At 36.2% G+C, this 20,235-nt stretch overlaps 2 protein-coding genes across 2 annotated transcripts in view; both read left to right on the top strand.

Moving 5' to 3' along the window:
• LOC125277223 (protocadherin-15-like) overlaps positions 1–20,235 on the top strand; it is a 274,335-nt gene that overhangs the window by 233,295 nt on the left and 20,805 nt on the right. The window contains 3 exon segments of the mRNA XM_048205573.1: positions 1,494–1,712; positions 5,455–5,463; positions 5,897–6,010. Of these exon segments, the coding sequence (XP_048061530.1) occupies positions 1,494–1,712; positions 5,455–5,463; positions 5,897–6,010 (342 nt within the window).
• LOC125277231 (protocadherin-15-like) lies at positions 13,877–15,226 on the top strand. The gene has a single exon (XM_048205583.1). The coding sequence runs from the start codon at positions 13,993–13,995 to the stop codon at positions 15,109–15,111; it is 1,119 nt and encodes a 372-aa protein (XP_048061540.1). The 5' UTR covers positions 13,877–13,992; the 3' UTR covers positions 15,112–15,226.

Genomic DNA, 20,235 nt, shown 5'->3' with positions numbered 1-20,235 from the left:
GTCTTTATTAAACCTGGATCATCGATTGTGTTTGAACAGTCCTGTTTACTAGGTGCTTCTGTTGAAGTGTTCTGTTGCAGTAGGGCTAATTGGTCTGCCAGGGATACTTACAAAGTACTTAACAGGCAGATCTGTTTAAACATTATTGATCAGCGAAGTGTCAACAAAGGCAAGACTTTTTTAGATTTCACATCGGCTGAGGAGAAAAAAACAAAAAAACAAACTCTTGCTCTGCTTTGGAGCGGTCCTAATAATCAGCTATATATCAAGATATAAAATAATAACTCAGGTTGATACTAGCACAGTCAAGCCATTGCAGGGGAGAATGAGGATTTGCACATCATGTTGCCTAGTAACCCATAAGATGAACTGGAAAAGGCTAAATACAGCTGAACGGATGCTGTCCTCATTAGCAGGATTCTTGGCTCCTGTTTCTGTGCTGAAGATGCTTTGCATTGACACTGCATTTTATCAACATCTAGCTGTCAATCATCTCAAGGCTGTCAAAGTCAGTACAGTATAAACATGGTGTAGGTGAGCTGAAATGTACAGTATTGTATCACCCCGAAGAGTTTTGTGATAATGATGTGTTTATCGGAGAGGTACATATTTGTTTATGGAACAGATCAAAATTTTCAAAAATTATTTTTAGTACTATCACAATTTCGTTTTTCGTATAATCTCGTATATTTCAATTGAATCACTACAGTTGCATTATTACTGCACCACCTGAAAAGTGTGTGCTTTTTTGTGCTTGTGTAATTTTTTTCCAGCTGTTTTGACACTGTTTTATCATTGCTTTTGTTGTAAGGTTTAGCAACTTGTGATTCTGTGACATCTGGAGTTCATTTTCTACTCAAAATACTCAAAAATGATCCGTCAAATGTTACTGTTATTGTGTACTGTGTACCAAGTATTGAAATCCCTGTGTTCGGGTGGGTACTGTGTTTCTATTATGTAGATATGGTGTCTACACAATATCTATTGTATAATTCAATTAGATGTTTCTAAGTAAAGCATACACTTTAAAAGCATGGTTTAATATTGTTTGAGTAAAAAGTACTGCAGGAACACTTTACAGTAAGGTTCATTAGTTAAACATTAGTTAATGTATTAACAAACATGAACTAACTATGAGCAATACATTGGTTACTGTATTTACAAATCTTCGTTAACATTAGTTAATAAAAATACAGTTGTTCATTGTTTATTCAAAGTAAACTTCAACTAAGTAGCTATTACTCAACAAACTTTTACTGGCCAATTAAAGTTACTTATTTTCTTTGTTAATTTTACTTAACTTAGTTAAGTAGATTCTACTTAATTCCATATGTGAAATTTACTTTAAAAAATCTGCTTGCAAAAACTTGTGAAAGGAAATTTAGTAAATGCTACTTATTGTTTGTTTTAAGTGGGAGCAGATCAAAACTTTAATTATTCTGTAAAAATGAAAATATCTTTTAAATGAATATGTGCAAACGTGTGTTTGACAGGTTCCTGGACGGGAAGATTCTGGACATCAATAAAGAGTTCCAGCCGTACCTGGGTGAGGGCGGGCGGATTCTGGAGATCCGTTCTCCTGACATTGTGGCGAGTGTGAAGAAGGCTGCGCAGGCGGTGGGCTACACAGAGGGGGCGCTGTTGGCACTGGCCATAATCATCATTCTGTGCTGCATCCCTGCTATTCTTATTGTCATGGTGACATACAAACAGTGAGTAGAATATTCTTACTTTTCGAATGTCAGTCCCGTCAATGATAATCAGCCTCATAAGTCGCATATTTCAGCTTTTCAAATAACTTATAATGATAATGTTTTTTCAGTGCAGTGTAATGCATGTAGTTGGCAACACACTATTTTCTAGCGTGCTGGAAAACAATCCCATCAAACTGAATTTACTTACTACTTAATTTACTTGCACAAAAATATGCAAATGATAATAATAGTAATAAGTAGTAGTAGTAGTAGTAGTAGTAGTAATTTTAGTATTATTAGCCAGCCAATAAATCCTGTATATAACTGTATGTATATCATTTATATTCATAAATTAGAAAAATGTCACATACAAAATAGGGCCGCATGATATTGGGAAAAAAAACTGACATTGCTATATATATATATATATATATATATATATATATATATATATATATATATATATATATATATATATATATATATATATATATATATATATATATTAGAATTTTTTTATTATTATTTTTTTTCTGCGATTATATATTGCAGTATGAAAACAATTCCTTGAATAGCTCTATTTGGAAATAATTTATCATTCTAGAATGGGAGTGAATCTGCATAGAAAATAATAAACAAATTACAAGCATAGATAATACAATAGAACAAAGATACAAATGAAGTAGTGCTTTAGTGCTTTCAGGTAAGTCTAACAGTATTCAAGTACAGAAATTGAATAGTCAAATGTTAAATAACACTGCATAGTCTTCACTGTGTAAATTACATATAATTAATCTTTGTTAAAGCTACAAAAGTCATTTTCTCTTTGTTTTTATGTTGTTTAATTAACATAAATGACATAGACAGCAGCAGGAATATTAGGCTGCTGTCACTTTAAGTGCTAATGCATGGATGCAATACAATGAAACATCCATTTTCTTTCTCAATTATTTACGTTCACATAAGCCATAAGCGACTGTGTTTATGAGGATATGGGCATTTTGACATAATTTAGCATGTACGTGTCCATTCAAGCACAAATAGATGCGGAAGAAAACAGAATTCAGTGTTCGCACGTGCAAGTGATGCAATTTCCCTCTATGATGATTAAACTTTGCAATTAATCCGAGAATCATGTGCATTTTGAACCTTGGCCGTGCAGATCATACGATCCCTATACTTGACATCGCACATCCTGTGATGTGACTATTGCTAATTCGCACATCGCGATATCGATGCTAAAATGATATATTGTGCAGCCCTAATACAAAATGGCGAACAGTTTTTAGTCATTTTACATCTTGTTTTCGACAGCTACTTTTCTAAGGGTGTCTAGTCAAAAGTTAACTACATTAGACAATTAGACCTTTAGCTAGCAATTAAAATTTTGTATATACATTTAAATACATAAAGACAGCGTTTTTCTTGTACTTTCCGTCTCAGAGCTGCCCATGTATGTACAGTACGTTACGTTTAACTGTACAGTTGTACATCTCTATTTGCAACCTTTGAGGTTCAGAGAGTGCTGAGGACAGGCTGGAAAAACATACACAGTAGGTGAGGAAGATGGGTATTGGATGCCAGGTATTAAAATGGCTTTTTTTCAGTAATTAGCCATGCTAACGGGCTAATCTCCCAGCCAGCTCTGTGTGAAAACAGATTAATTATAAGCATTTGTGACATATCCCAGGCATTCGATCCATCCGTCACATCTCATGAAAGCTTAGCATATGGGCCTGCTCTCCACACACTGCAGCTCCTCAGAGACGGAGAGAAAGCGTGAGTGTGGTCCTGACCTTCTGCACACACCAATGAGTCCGTCATCAGCTATTGTGTAAATACATAACAGATGGATAATCACAGAGCGAACACAACCAGCTAAACACACACATCTACGCGTGAAGCTCGCTCTCACACGCACACACGCATGCGTGACCACAAGAATTTATTTTGCGTTTAGACTCTTGTATTAAAGGTGAAGTGACTTTTTTATGTCATTTCATTTAGTTGTTTACAAAAGATGCGTAATAGGAGACACAAGTGTTAGCTTGTATATCACAACATGAGATCGTGCACTGTCTTCTGAGTAATTGCATTCTGGTTAAATAAATAATATTGACAGGACCATGTTTTCGAAAGCCTCCAGGAAGCCCATAGTCAGGGCGAGAGAGTGTGTGGAAGAAATACAAAGATGGGAAGGACAATAGAGAGCGGTGTTAATGCTGAGAGCTGTATTGTTTCTCAACTGTGGAGATGCGGGATAAACCAGGGTTATCCTGTGCTCTTATCACATTTTACAGCATGAATTATGCACACCTGCAGCAGTAGCTACAACCACAACAATTTCAGTGGGCTGCATGATTCAACACTAGGAGCATTTTCTGGCCTGTGGAATTAGAATTTGGGCTGCCAATCACTTCAAAATATGCTAATTTGAAAAGATTACATTGTTCTGGCCGAGAGGTAAAACAATAAGTAGCATCAGACCTGAATTACTCCAGTCTTAGGAAAATCCCTTATTAAAGAACTTACATACAGGACAGAGGCTATAATTAATTAATTTAACATGTAATATTTTTGATTATGTTATATTAATTATATTTAGGGCTGTCAATATAATGCGTTCATTTTATTAAAAATTTGAATGCACCCGCGCCGACCCAGACCTACGTAAGCTAGTTCATCTTGCATTTCATAAAATTGAGTGGTGACAAACATGATGACGCCAATAGAATGCAGTTAGAATGTCCCTAAAATTCAAGATATTAAGGGCAAAAATGCCCCTGCGTGAGTTTTTGTCTCATATTTATATCATGATATAGTTAATCAATCTATACGAGTAACACAAGTAATGAGTGCAATATCGCACGAGTGCAAATTTTATCCCGAATAGCACGTGCAAATGTCATTGTGATTTTATACAACAGTTCAATAAATAAGAAGTTAATATTGGTGTTATATTTTAGACACAGTATTGTCTGCTTTTGGTCAGTTTTGCCAACAAAAGCCAGAGCAGAACTGTTGCGCATCTCTGAGCAACACGCAGTGGTGCTTCTTTTCTGAGTGAATCCGCTTTTTGAATGAATCAATCATGTGAACCACTGATTCAATGGCCTATTCATAAAGAGAGCCATTCACTCAATTCCTGAATGAATAAGCTGTTTGAACTAATCGAATGAATGATTGACTCAATTTAGACATTTACTGCCACCTACTGGCAGTTTTAGTTTCTTATTTAGAGTATGATTTTATTTAAAGATTTTTTTATTTACTTTATTTATTTTTTTTGTATGTCACTTTTTGTAATGTCTATTTGATGCTTTTCTCATTTAACACAATAATGACTTTAAATTATCTTTTGGGGATAATTTAATCTTTGATTAATTTGCGATTAATTAGATTACAACATTGTGTAATTAATTATGTTATGTTATGTTATGTTATGTTATGTTATGTTATGTTATGTTATGTTATGTTATGTTATGTTATGTTATCCATTGTCCAAACTTGTCCTCTGTAGGGGATGTGTGTTTATATTATTATATTATATTATATTATATTATATATATTATATTATATTATATTATATTATATTATATTATATTATATTATATTATATTATATTATAAATTGATAAACAATGATACTCTGTAAAATTAAGGCTGTGTTTTGTTGAAATATTCCTGTGCCAAATTATCTAATAATTCTTCTTTCCTCTTTCCCTGCACTTCCTGTCGCTGCATGTGGACTCTGCACTCAGATTCAAAGAGTAAGTTTAAATTCTTCGTTTTGATGAATTATTTGCCGGAGACTGTGTGCTTTCGAACCTCGTTATTCGGTTCAGTCCTTTAAAAAGGGAACATATGAGCAAAGTTCATGAATTGAGATGAGGAGCAAAGGACATACTCACTCTAGCCCTCTCTGATTCCAGCGCAATAGCAATGCCTTTGAAAATGAACAAAAGTGACTGGTTTCATGACCTCACAGAGTACAAAGTGAGCCACGTTGAGTTCCCTTCTAATAAAACACCTCATCTCAGTGTGAAAGGTGCTGAATAACCCATGATATTTTGCATTGCATGAATAAAAAGTGCTGGAACAGATCAAATGAGAGTTGTCGGAGCTCCAGACCTCATATCCTCCAATAATAGAGCTGAAATGAGCCTTTTGAAAGAAAGAAACTCACTCAACGGTGCTTTACAGGAGGCAGGCCGAGTGTGCCAAAACCGCCCGTATCCAGATGTCACTTCCTACCGCCAAATCAACAGGAGGTGTGGCTCCAACCAATCTCTACGAGGAGCTGGGAGATGGCGGCATGTAAGTCACCTGTCCTAAATAATAATACCTTCAACCTTCAGAAGAGACAGCAGAGAGATGATTAACAAGATTTGTTTGTGCTTATGAATATTTACAGAAAAAGAGAAAGCACACGTTCTGGGTGAGTGTGTCTGTAGGAAAATCAAGAATAGTTCACTCCAAAAATTACATTTCTGTCATAATTTCTATCGTCATTCCAATCCTGTATGATTTTCTTTGTTGGTACACCACAGAAATATTTTGGACCAAAACAGGATCATAAAAGTAGTCCATAGTAGAAAAATTAGTCAAATTTAAGCCGGTCTGCTGCATTACATTGACTCATAAATACATAAAAGACCCAATGACATTTAAGGTCACTGGCATCAGACCCAGTCTGGATATGTATGGCAAAGTGTACGATTTTTGTCACCCTCTATAATTCATTTGGACAAAAGCTGCATGAACATTCTGATAAATTTATTTTTGCATAGAAGAAAGAAAGTCACTTAGGTTTTGAACTGCATGAGAGTGTGTAAATGATAGAATGACAGAATATTAATATTTGGGTGAACTATTCCTTAAGTGCACTGACCCGATTCTTCATTTGCAAAAGAAATTAGTTTTTCCTTATGAAGTCTTGACATTCTCCAAAGGGAGGTTTCTTTTTGACATCCCGAAGGTAATTGTTTCTTTGGTAAATTAGCTGTGCTTTTGGCTTTAATATTAAGTCCGTCCATGGAGATGTGCTCACTGGACGCTTGCATTTAGTGCAGCAGGAGTGCAGTGCCAAGCTAAAGGCTGTTGTGAGTGGAATGAAATGTTAATAGATTAAAAGATTATAGCCGCAGTACAGCATCTGCGTCCCTCAGGTAAAGCCTTTTAAAGTGCTTTTGATTTAATGCAATCAAAACAAATGCAGCTGCTAACACAAATAGACAGCGAAAAAGACGTGGTTTTGTATTGAATTCATTAGAATAGATGCTGAACAGCAGTTTAATGCTATCAACAGAAAAGAACAGGACATCAGGACAGGAATTGTTTGCTTGTTTATCTGGGCAAACAGTTTGTTCTTTTGTTGGAAATGAATAAAAACATAGCCTGTCAGCAACCTTACAAAACCATTTTTAAGGATTCTCTCTGTGACCCTCACACATACATATATATCAGTGGCATGCAGCAGTGTTAATTTCGTTAACGAAAACTATGACGAAAAATGTTCGTTGACGACCTTTTTTTCCATGACTAAGACGACACCAATGTCATTTAACGATAACGTGACTAAAACTACACGTGCAATATCGTTGACCAAAAAAGACGAGACTGAAATGTGGCTAAAAGACTAAACTTTACCAAAATCACTCTTTTGAAATCACTTTTTGTTTTTATTGAATAAAGGAGACAAAACATTACAGACTGTCTTTGTGAGCGGTCACGCTTACGGTTGCCAGATTTCCCGAATTCAAACCCCCTTTCAGAGCTTTTCTGTTAAAAGAACACGATTTACTTAATCTTTGTTATCTGGCAACCCCGCACACGAGCCCTCTCTACACTGAGGAAGAAGCGCGGATGATCTGAATTGCACTGCTCGTTTACTGACTAAATCTGGGACCAAAGTGCAGGCTGATATCCAGCAGTGGTTCTCAAACTGACGTACGCGAAAAGTGCCGTTCATTTTATTCTACTCCACCTTAAAATAGCATGAAAACTGAACATGTATTTCTAGCAGGTAAAATGTCGTAAATACACGACATTCAATCAAATTACCTCATCTTTCGCGGTCAAAACTGACTGCACCCACACAAGCATCGCGCTACATTAGTGCTGCTCTCGACAATATAACGTTTGTAAAAGTGGGGATTTAGTACTTAATAGCATGAAGAACAAATATAGACATAGACTGCATGTAGATTTAAGATTAAAACTCTCTTTGATACAAAAACATACCCTTCTGCAAGTTACTGTTTTTAATGTTGATCATATTATACCAGCAAGAATATCGCCCGAATATAATATAATATATAATATCCCGAATATTAATTTTATACAACAGTTCAACAAACAAAAGGGTCATATTAAGTGATGTACATTTTAAACAGTATTGTCAGTATTTTTGCTCTATTTTGCAACGAAAGCCACAGCAGAACTGCAGCACACAAGCTGTTTCATGAACGAATCTGCGGCTTTGAATGAATCGTCAATGATTCAATGATCCATTCATAAATACAGCCGCTTGCTTTGATACTGAAAGAATGAATGACTCGATGATTCACTCATAAAAACAGCGACTTACCGCCACCTACTGGCGTTAAGGCATTATTTATTTTACAAAGGTATTTATAAAGGTAAAAAATGCACTGGAAAAATCTATTTAAGAAGGCAAATATTGTCCCTTAATGGGAATGTGTAACTGCAGTCTAAGTGGAAAAGAGAGAGTACACAGAAGGATGTACGACACTCTAGAAAGTTTGAGAACCACTGAAAGAGGTTATGTACAATTGCACAAGTGCTACTGCTATGAGTGCAATGTCATTACAGTCTGTTACCTTGATTCAGATTTTTCATAAGCTTAAATGAATTGGTCTAAAGAGAAAAAATTATAATGACTATTTTGCTACATATAAAATAGCTATCAAAATTAATGTTGGTAACTGTAGTTTGACTAAAAGTAATGACTAAGACTTGACAAAAATGTGATGACTTTTCGTCGACTAAAAGTAGACTAAAATATGACTAAGACTAAGGAGCTTTTTCATCTGAAGATAAAGACTAAATCATAAAATGGCTGCCAAAATTAACACTGGCGTGCAGTCCATATAAGCTGCGAAAGCTCTGCATACCCAAGCCATTCGTGGACTCGGCAATTAATATTAACATTATAAATTACTATTAAATCCCTTGTTTGAGGTGAACCACAAAGCCTACATGGTAATGCATATGTAACTGTCCGTAATTTATTTATTTGCCAAATGATGGAAATTTTCTTTAAATCAGCCAGTTACAAAGACTTTCGGGTAAGCGGAGCGACAGCAGCTTTTGCGCCTTCGTGCTTTTGTTTTGGAACGTCATCATTGTCCTGCATTCTCATTGGTTTGCTGGCCTATGGCGGATTACATGGGCAGGATAAGCTGTGAGTGGATAGCTCCCCCAAGAGGAAAAATAAGCAGCTGCCAGATCTCGATCAATGAAAATCACATTGTATTTGATACAAAACTACATAGATTTAACCAAATGGGGGGAAAATCATAACTAAAACTATTTTTATAGTATTTCATTTTCTCCATAGGGACATTTTATGAAAACGTATTAATTGTTTAATTGTCCTACTGTAATTATCAGAGGATGTTAATCGATAGTCTGTGCGTTTGTTAAAGTCATCAGTTTGCATAATTTCAACTTATTTTTTTAAAGAATACTGATAATTTTATTTATTATAGCCTACTTATATTTATTATAATTACATTTTACTTTTTATTTATAATAGACTGCTAATACTAATTATACTTATATTTTAATTATTAATTTAAAAAGTACTTTTGACATACATTTAAATTGACACCATGGTGTTTATTTGTCATGTCTGATTTAGATCTATGTCTAAACTGATACGTTTAAAGGTGAAGTATGTAGTTTCTGTGACAGTAGCGGCACCTAGCGGACTTACAAAAATACAGCATATTTTGCAAACGCAGCTTTCACATGTCGCGCCTCCGTCGATTCAAACATCACTTACAGATGCTTTTGAAGGCACGTCTCAACAGGCAAATGTAGGCTACTCTCAATAAAAGGTCCATCATATTAGAAATACTTTTCGCTGTGTTGCTATTTGTCATGAGCAAGCAACTGAGTAAACTAACACTGTCTAGAGAACCTGAGCGTCTCGCTTATCAGCTATAAACCCATTCAACGGAACTGCATCGGCCACATATGCCTATATAATAAATAAAATAAATAATATTTTTATTATCATGACACTCTATCTTCTGATACATACTGTATGTGTCTTGACAGACATTAAAAAATACTGTTATTTTAGTATCGTTGAGAAAAATTAATAAGATTAAAATATTTTGAATTAATTATTAGGGGTTTTTTTGTATTTTGTCCTCATTTTAATTTCAGTTAAAGTTGTAGTAATTTTTATTTTATTTTATTAGTTATTGTTTTTTATGTCCATATAGTTTGTTAATTTGTATTAGTTTTAGTTTTTGTAATTTAGTACATTGTTAAACTAAATCTTTACTTTTGCAACTAGCTGAAATAAAATAAGTTTTTTATATTTTATTTTAGTTTAGTTAATGGTAATTTTATTTCAAGTAACAAAAATGTTTTTATGGTTTAGTTTTCGTTAACCATATTGCAAAGATGATGCAAAATAAATAAATAAATAAATAAATAAATAAATAATAGACATTATGGTAATAAGAAAGTGTAGTGAAAATATTGACAGTGCATAAAATTCATAATAATAATGATCCTAAAATAGGTGTCATTTTCTTGATTTAATTTTATTTTTCAATTGATTTTGGGGTGAAATGTGATCTGGACATATTTTCTTTACATGTATCATAATGCACTTTTACTTTACATGTGTAATGAATGGTTGAATGGATGAGTGGTTGCATTTCCCCTCTTACCTTTTACATGTGTCTCTCAGGCCCCTTTACATCTGATATTGACATGCATTCCATATCCAGAGAATATCTGGATATTATTTAGCTGGATTGCTTTTATTCCTTGCACTCTTGTTGATTTCCAGTGTGAATAATTATACTGTATGTGAATAACAAAAATGCATTTACATTTACACCTTTGTGGAACATGATTTTATGTGCGTTTACATCAAGCTTTTAATGTGGTCAAGTTTCTGTTTCTGATTCAGTCACAGAAAATGCATTTTAATGCCAAATATGAACAGGGCCTGTCTGTTGTCATCATTGTCATCATATCCCTCTGCCTACTTACTATTTTTCCTCTCATGTTTCATTCATTCTCATCTTCTCTCTGTATTTTCCAGGCTTGGACTACAGTGAGTAACATGAAATATGCTGTTCATTCTTACACGCTGCTATCAGTGTATATTTTAAAATCCCTCTCGACTCACATTTGTGGTTTGTAGTTTCTAGCCCCCGTGTAGCTGCTCTTGTAGTTTTCTTTACCATTTCAACAGTTTTGTCTCGATTTATTTCAAATTGTATATTGAAAAGAACATTTTGATACTATTTACATTTAAAAAGTGAAAGAAATATTATTTAATGATGACAAAAATGAACAGATCCATGCGTAGCTCTGTAGTAGATTAAAGCTTGAGTAGTTTAGCTAGATAAAACCTTCCCCTAGGGCTATAGTGGTTCCTCGCAGTTCTCTCCACAAAGCATAGAAAAACACTTCTCGTCCTTCACTTTGAGACTCGCCGTTGTAACATGTCATCTTGATTAATGTTTGAACAAAGATTCTATCTGCACTGATAGAAATTTTGCACTGGTTTATGAGTGCTGGTATATGATCTTTGAAGGCAGGGTTTACTGTTCACAGAAGACAAGTGTGAGTTAGTTTTCGAGTAAGTAGCTAAACATTTAATATTTGACGACTGTTTTATGATTGAAATATTCAGTGACTGACAGTAATATCCAGTGATGCAAACTACTCAACATTTTTATGAAATGTCGCTATTTTGAATTGAAAACATGCTATTATTTGATTAATATGATATGATGTAATGTAATTCATAATTTTGCGTTTTTGACATATCAGACATACACATAAGAGTATGTGTAATAGTTTAAATTGATTACTTAACTACAATAGACCTGCAACTTTTACCGTTCTTATTTCTTTTTTGTTATTCCCTTAAATCCCTTTTAATCTTTTCATTATTTGATTCCTTTAAATAAATTAAAAAATGACCTAATAACAAAAAAAAAAAATCATGGTCCCCACCAATGTTCAAGACATGGTTACGGCCTTGGTCTCAGATGACAATGTATGGAGAAACAATATGACAGCTTTTGTTTAGTTTTTGTTTTGCAGGTAGAGTACAACAGGGCTAAAGGCACACCTGAAAGGCCCCAATATTCTCCCTTAGGGGTAAAAAAGAAGTTGGAAATACCTTTGCAGTGATATACTGTTAGCGAACATCCTGACATCTCCCACTGCTGGGAGCAACAGTTAGGCGAATATGTAAATATGTGCTGCGCGCTTTCCTCTCAATAACAAAATAAACATGCAACAAAAATGACAGCAGCGAGAAAGCATCTGATCATAGTGATGTGGATATGTTTGCACCAGCTCTGCAATATGGCAAGCAGCTTTATAGTATTAAACTCTTTCAGAGACACTGACACTATTTTAGAATTACAACTTCAATTTCTACTATAAAATGGCTCTACAGTGTATTCATGTTTTTTATTCGCAAACATCTGACCTCAACGGACTGAACAGAAGAAATAAAGATTACATAGTTTACTAATACTCTAATGAGAGTTAGTTGACAGTGACATGTAGTTGCAAAGTAACTTATAGTTAGTAGAATGTCTAAAATGGACCATTGAAATAATGTGTTGCCATATTTTATATATATAAAAAAAGATTCTGAAAGCTTCATGCACTGCTTAAAGGATTAGTCCACTTTTAAATACACTTTTAAATACTTACGGAACGAACGCGGCACCAGTTTCGTTTTTTTCCGTAACTTGAATAGGGAAGGCGGAGGACATTCAGAATAAGCTTTATGAAGAATGCGGAAGCGGAAAGTACTTTCAAGGCGATATTTTGTTTATAAAGCATAAACGGTTGTATTTTTTTCGAAAATGCCAGATCGATTCGCTAGATAAGACCCTTATTACTCATCTGGTATCGATTAAAGCCCTTGAAGCTGCACTGAAACTGTAATTTTGACCTTCAACCTGTTGGTAGCCATTGAAATCCACTGTAAAGAGAATAATCCTGGAATGTTTTCCTCAAAAACCTTCATTTCTTTTCGACTGACGAAAGAAAAACATGAACATCTTGGAAGACATGGGGGTGAGTAAATTTATCAGGAAAAGTGTATTTAAAAGTGGACTAATCCTTTAAGGGAGATCCCATAATAATATTTTTTTATTAATAGTAATATTAAAAAAAAAAAATATTGAATATAACCATGGCGTTAATAAATGCCAGCCAGCTATTTATCACATTAGTTACTGTACTTTTCCCTCAACAAGTTATTTTCCCTCAAAATGCAATACTTTTTACATATTATTCAGTTATTGAAAAACTGTTGATATAATTACTTTGAAGGAAACTGAAAATCATTAACAAGACCTTTGTCTCAAAATATATTTAATAATTTTACATATTCTTACTCACCACATAAATCAATAACCTTTTTAAAAACATTTATTAGATATAATAAAATATATATAAATATAATTTATAAATGTTAGATCAGTTTAGCACAGAATAGCTTGCGTCAAGGATCAGCCAAATTTCCAGATGCATAGTGAACCACGGATGTGGTTTAGGAGAAAATGTCTTTAGCCCCATTGATTATCAGCAAAAAGAACCGTTTTGTAGGAAACATCATTTCCTACAAAGGTTCGTTAAATGGATTTAATCATCATTAAAATCCAGCATTTTATTGGTTTGTAAGTGAATGTTTATCATTACAAATGAATTGTGTAATTTATGTGCAAAAGTGATTTTCTATGGCACTTTTCCAAGTAGGAAATTGTAAATTCTTACTATACGAATCGAACACAAATGTCTCCTGAAGTTTTAGTTAGACTATTTGTCTCAAAACTCATAAATGAGAGTATTTGATTCAGCTTCTTTAAAGCTAAATGTAATATCGTGAGCAAATTTGTTTTGCAAAGCTCTTTGAAAGTCCATTAAAGTGAAGGATTGTTGTATAGTGGGTCATTAGCCGTCCTGTCCTGCCATGGCTGTTCTCTTCCCTCAATTCCTTCCTCTGTCTCTATCCACACATTTCAATCTTCTCTCCTCTCCTTTCATTTTCTCTCATGGGCTGCAGAAGGCACAGAAAGTCTGTAATCGAGGAGGTGGATCGAAAGAGTCTCATAAGAACCTTAGCCTCTCGGGCAATCGCAGCTCATAAACTGTACGGAAATGGAAAGTTGCACAAGCTGCCCAAGTCAGAGAGCACAGTCACCTTCCTCTCAGATGAACGGCCTCTCACCACCCAAAATCCACTTTACCAGGATGGAGTGTCCAGCAGTCCGGAGCCCAACTCGGAGGTGCAGGGGGTTGGTGGATTTTCAGAAAGTGACTCTCCATCTTCAACAAGCCCTTGCAGCCAGACGACTTCTTGGTCCTTGCCGTCCCGTATTCGAGGGCGAGGGCTTTATGATGCTCTGCGCCGGCAGGCTCTCTGGGACCCCGCCGAATGGGAGGAGCAAGAGCTGAAGGCGGGGCTTAAGGACAGCAGGGAAGAACTTGATGCAGATCTAGATCAGAATGGTCATTGCACAGAAACGAAGCTGTCAGTCAGAGAACAGGCCAGACAGTTTGAGCAGCAAGCTTTAGCCGAACGGACGCCCAGACAGAGCCGGGACTCTTATGCATCTCTGGATCCAGACGACCCGCTACTAACTGCCATCATGCTGTCATCCAGTCCAATTTCTGTCGGCAAGGACATCCCACCCTGCATTATCATCACCGGGGGTGACGGCGAGACTCCTCCCCCACCCACGGCTCAACGGCCGACTCCGCCCGTCCTGAGGAAGTTCAGCTCCAGCATCTCCAATTACATGACGGTGGAGCCTTGTGAAATCACATTGGAATTCATATCAGACTCTCCGGACAGCTCACCACCACCTCTGCCTGTCCAACCCCGTTCTTTTCTTTCTCCTCCACCTGTGCAACAGGACTTCACCCCACCACCAACCCCATCTCCCATTCAGTCTCCTGATCTCCCAGTTCAATCTCCGACTCCTACACCGAAACTAAGAGGGATCCTCAAGAACATGACCAGATCCACCGGCAGCCTTGATGTGAAAGATGACAGCAGTTGCGAAGGAGGAAGTAAAGACTCCACGGCTGTCATGCTAAAAGAACAAGTATCTAAACAGGACCAAATAGGCACCAGCCAATCAGACTCTTCTACTCAACCCTCAGACTAACCAATCCCAGAGGAATGAGAGACGCCGCCCAACTCAGCCCCTTCATTTCAAAGAACTCTGGAACTCTTTTCATATCTTCTTTCTTAAACCTCCTCCAACTGTTTCATCATTTACCTTTTCATGCATTATTTCTAGGGCACTTTACTTTAAGAGCACTTTATAATTTTCACTTCAAAGAAGGTTGTAAGCGTATAGTTTCAATGTGTTTGAAAGTTGTTTTGTTTCCTCAGTGCAGAAAAATGTACATTTTACTGTTTTTATATGTTAGAAAATCAACAGTCCTAAGAGGATGCAAGTCATTTTTAAACTTCAAGTACTTCATAGTGTGGTCACTTGTGCATTTCTGTCAATCAAATAGAACACAACCGAGAAAGGGAGTGAAATAATTTTGATTTAAAATATTAATTCTTATATGATATTCATTTTTTGGAGACCCTATAGGTCATTTTTTAAAGCACCTTATTACGACATATATTTACATTTAAAGTCATGCGCCATCTAGCTGGCGTAAAAATAATGACAGTGTCGTGTTACGTCTGTCGTCATGAAATGACGTATTACCGTCGTTACCAAACAAAATGCGTGTTCATTTGCAAAGTGTAGACTTTTTTACACTGTCCCTTACCTGCCATTTGTCCTATTTCCATTTAGCAAAACTAATTTTTTTATTATCGACTACACCTACCACACCCCTAAACCTACCCTTAGTGATGAGCACATATGTTCCCTGGGATCGAACCCACAATTGCATGACCACATGATTGCATATTGTTGTATATTGCAATGCTCTACCAATTGAGCTACGCGAAACCCGAAATATGACGCAGATAAAAGGGTACAATGCATTAAAATGAAAGTGTCCTGTTGTCGATAGGGGCGCAATTTTAGTAAACTCTCCTATAGGTTGTATTTCAGGGAAGTGACAAACAACCTATATAGGCGTATTGGTTGGAGGACATGCTGATTTTTTGACAATGAAATCCTACATGTAAGCAAATAGAAATATTTTTGTAAGAACAACTAAAATATATAAAGTTTTATAAGAACAAACTGTACAACAAATATTTTACATTTACTCACAAAGGAATTTGCAGTAATGTATTACTATCAGAGGAGAGAATGTGTGTTCATGCAGAAAATTCTACCTTTAAGCAGTTTTTGTTTATTAATATTTGCAATTTACTGATTTGAAGCAGTTGTTTTTCATTTTGTTTTGATAAAATGAAAAGCTATGTGTAATTAAACATACACCACCCTTTAAGTATACATTAAATTGATCAAAAGCGACAGCAAAGTATTTTTTACATTTTACTTTTTTTTAGCATGAAAAGTATAGGATGCATTAATTTGCCTGTTTTTATAGCCATCAGTTTGTACATTTTTAAGAAGAGCATTAAGTGAAATAAAGTTTTTTTTTTTTCTAATAGAATATATGAAATAATATATATATTTTTTTAATTAAATTAATCTAATATTTGAACTGACCATGACTGTTTATGAATATTTAATGTTTAACTGGTAACGTGCTTCCTTGCAGGCGGATGCTAGAGAGAAGCTGTTATCATGATCATGTGACCTTGAGAGGAGTGACAGAGATTGTGATCAAATTTGATGAGGGTGGACTTATAATTAAAGATCACATTTTGTTTAATCAATTTAGTTTAATCAGGAAAAAAAGAGAATGAATGAATTGAATCATATTATCTATTAGCCTGCACTGCCGTGAGGTCAATGGAAGAAGGTCACTTCAGAGAAAGAGCAAGTTATTACATTTTGATTAAAGATTAGGACAATTTATTTGGAATAATGACCACTGCTGAATCATTCACAATAAAACCATTACGAAAGTAAACAGAATTGATTTTAAATGTTAGAAATAGGTCATTCTTTATATATCTTTCTCATTTATTCACAGTGTTGGGAAAAGTATATAACACAGTTTATTTATAGTATCTCTCTCTGTTTTTCACTCTCACTAACCCTTTTTAAAAGCTGTCAAGAGTGAAAGACCTCCTGAAGCTCTCCTGTTTTGGTTCACTCCTGCGGATGTTTTTGCCCTTTCAGAAACTCAAGCAGTCAAGACTCACATAGAGATTAAACAATACAGCTAATCGTTTACGTGGCGCATGGCAGGGGGACGTTCACTCTGCCGTTCCCCGCTGAATTCACCCCATCAGGCGCGCAGTCAATGTCTCTCCATTCAGACAGACTGCTCCTACAATATCTCTGCATGGGTCTGCAGATGGCGTCTCCCTCATCCATATCGAAAAATCTGTTTTAAATCTGTCATCCCCATAATCACCATAAGCAAATGCACACAGATTTACTAATCTTCATTTCTGATGTTTTAGTGCACCTTTGAGATACACAAAAATTGTGTTTGCAAATAGTGTTTTATACCAAGTAGTTAAAAAAATGAATTAGGACAGAAAATATGATCAAAGGTTACAAATTTTGCGTTATGCGTTCTGACTCTGAGGCAGATGATTTATGTGCGAGTTGAATGGATGTTGTGTGTATGTCAGGGCTTATATGTAGGTCCAGGAAAGCACTCTATATTTCACATGACCCGCTCAGCAGGATGAAAGCAATGTCTGTGAGGTCTAGAGAAATTTAATTAATCGATCGATGAGTCTGCCGTTGACATCACTAACCCTAATTCTCTCTTTTCTCTCCTGTGTCTTCAGTCATGTCTTTCTCACTTTCTCCGTTCATGCCTGCTCCATCACACAAAATAAAATTAACCTCTCTTGCTCTATAAAAAAACAAGTGTCTTTTAAAAAAGGATCTTACTATGTTTCTTTTTACATGAGAGAATTTTTAATAGTAAATCATATAATGATATTGTTATTATATAAAGTATTTGTGTGTGTGTGTGTGTGTGTGTGTGTGTGTGTGTGTGTGTGTGTGTGTGTGTGTGTGTGTGTGTGTGTGTGTGTGTGTGTGTGTGTGTGTGTGTGTGTCACAGATCACAGCACATCCCAATTCTTGCAAAGGTGCATTCTGTGTCCTTTCTAGATGGTTCATTAAAGGTAGCCTGGCATAATGGTCTCCACAAAAACGCAAGTGTGTTATTTGCATTCTTAGAATTCTTAGAATTGAGAAACAGCCTTTTTCTTCCTGAGGGACATCGAGAGAGACGTCACTTTCCTCCCACACACACACACACACACACACACACACACACACACACAAAAACATACACATCCCACATCACTCATCTGTCACTCTCATTCATTATGTGTGAGAGAGATGTGTTTGTTTGACAGGGATATTTCATAATTTATTCAGGTAACGCACACTCTCTGACACCACTTTGTGTCCGCTCTTTATTCATGGGGTGAAATTTCATAAAGCCTGTTTACTCTTTCCCTGCCATTGACAGAATTTTCCATCATTTATGAGACAATGCTTTGCCGCCATTGATGGAATTTTCCTGCTTTCCCTGTTTTCACTGTTGTATGGTAGGGGGCGCTATTACGCATCTTCAGAAAGAGTACAGAGCAAAGACTATACATGTAGAAAGACTGTTCACTCGTATTAGTTATGAATGGGAGAAACTGCAACGCGCAATATGGCGAAATAGGTCCCGCCTTCTAAGTAAAAGAGCCAATTGCTGATTGATGAAGTCATCGCATCACTGCAGCTGCCGTTAGAAGCTCTGGTTCCCATAGAAACCTGAGACTTGCGCTTAAGGGGCCGTTCACACAGAACGCGTTTTTCTATTCCAATGCGCTACTTTCCCATTGTTTTTCTATGTGAACACGCGCTTGATGGACGTGCATGACCGTTACGCTCGCGTCTTTTGCAGCGCCTCGCACATGAGCGCAACGTTTTTAAGACGCCGTGTCAAGTTAAAAGAATTTCAACTTTTACACGCAGCGCCGCTCATCAATGTCAGTTCCAAAACAGTGGACCAATCAGAAGAACTTGGACAACATGGCGGAGGAGGCGCTCATTATTATCTTATTTTCTTTTTTTCCATGTTAAAACTTGTATCTGTAAATTCTGCAGTTTGCCTATTTCTATTATTTCCGTTATTGTCGTTATTGCATCACGTCTCAAAGGCGCGTCTCGAGACTCTTGCGTTCTATGCTGCACTTTTTTTAAAACCACTCCTGAGCGCTGTGTCACGCGTTTTTAGATGCAAAGACGCGTTCTGTGTGAACGGCCCCTAAGACTGCACATGTGCACTGGCTGGTATAGCTTGAAAAATAAGCTTTTTTTAAAGCTATTTGAGTATAAGAAACAACATTTATGGGACAGTTCATGTCAGATTTTGTTGCTGACTTGAAATATGTTATTTAATTACAATTGAGTTCGCCAAGCAGTTTTTGAGATTTTACGATTCCCCCATTCAAATAGATAGGACTTGGATGCCTGAAATAGCTGCCTGGAGGCGTTGCAAATATGGCCACCGAGTAGGGGTGCCGCAGTATACTGGTATTGACGATAACCGTGATATTCAAAGCATGAAATAGCAATATCGTGTTAATTTAGGGTGTGACAATATACCGGTATTGACGATAACCACAATATTTAAAATGAATAAGACGCTTATGATATCATGACATGTAGGCTAATACTCCAGCGCCGGTACCTGGTTGAGCTCTCAGGTGGCAGTATTGCACCTTAACGCTGACACCTGTCAAACAAGAAGAAGACACAGCGCGCACAACTATTCAGAGCGGGAGAGCGAGAGGCTCTGTCAAGGCTTCAGCACCCCTAAAAAGGAGCTCAGCACCCCTAAAACTTGGAGTAAGAAATTTTGTTATTCTAAAATTTTTGTTAGTCTTTTACAAGGTTAAATAATGTCCAAAACATACTTCGTAGTTTGTGGTTTAAAATGTAGCCTATGTGTTAAGGATGAAAATGAAATCATCCCCCTTAGCAAATGGTGTCATCCTCTTCTCTTCTTCTACTTCTCCTCTGTACCTGCACCGCTCAGCACGACCGTCATCCAGCGCGAAACACGCGCAGAGTGAGAACCCGTTATGTAGTGTTGTGAATCAACTAAGTTGCTCCAAAGCTCTCACACTTCTTTCCTTTTACCTAGAGTTGTTCCGATTCCGAAACCATATCGATGAGTACTGGAGTCAGTATCCTGAATCACCATGGTACACC

The sequence above is a fragment of the Megalobrama amblycephala genome, linkage group LG10 (genome assembly GCF_018812025.1).
Source record: "Megalobrama amblycephala isolate DHTTF-2021 linkage group LG10, ASM1881202v1, whole genome shotgun sequence".
Classification (NCBI taxonomy): domain Eukaryota; kingdom Metazoa; phylum Chordata; class Actinopteri; order Cypriniformes; family Xenocyprididae; genus Megalobrama; species Megalobrama amblycephala.
Note: the sequence above shows the minus strand (reverse complement) of the source record. Positions and strands in the feature narration are given on the sequence as shown.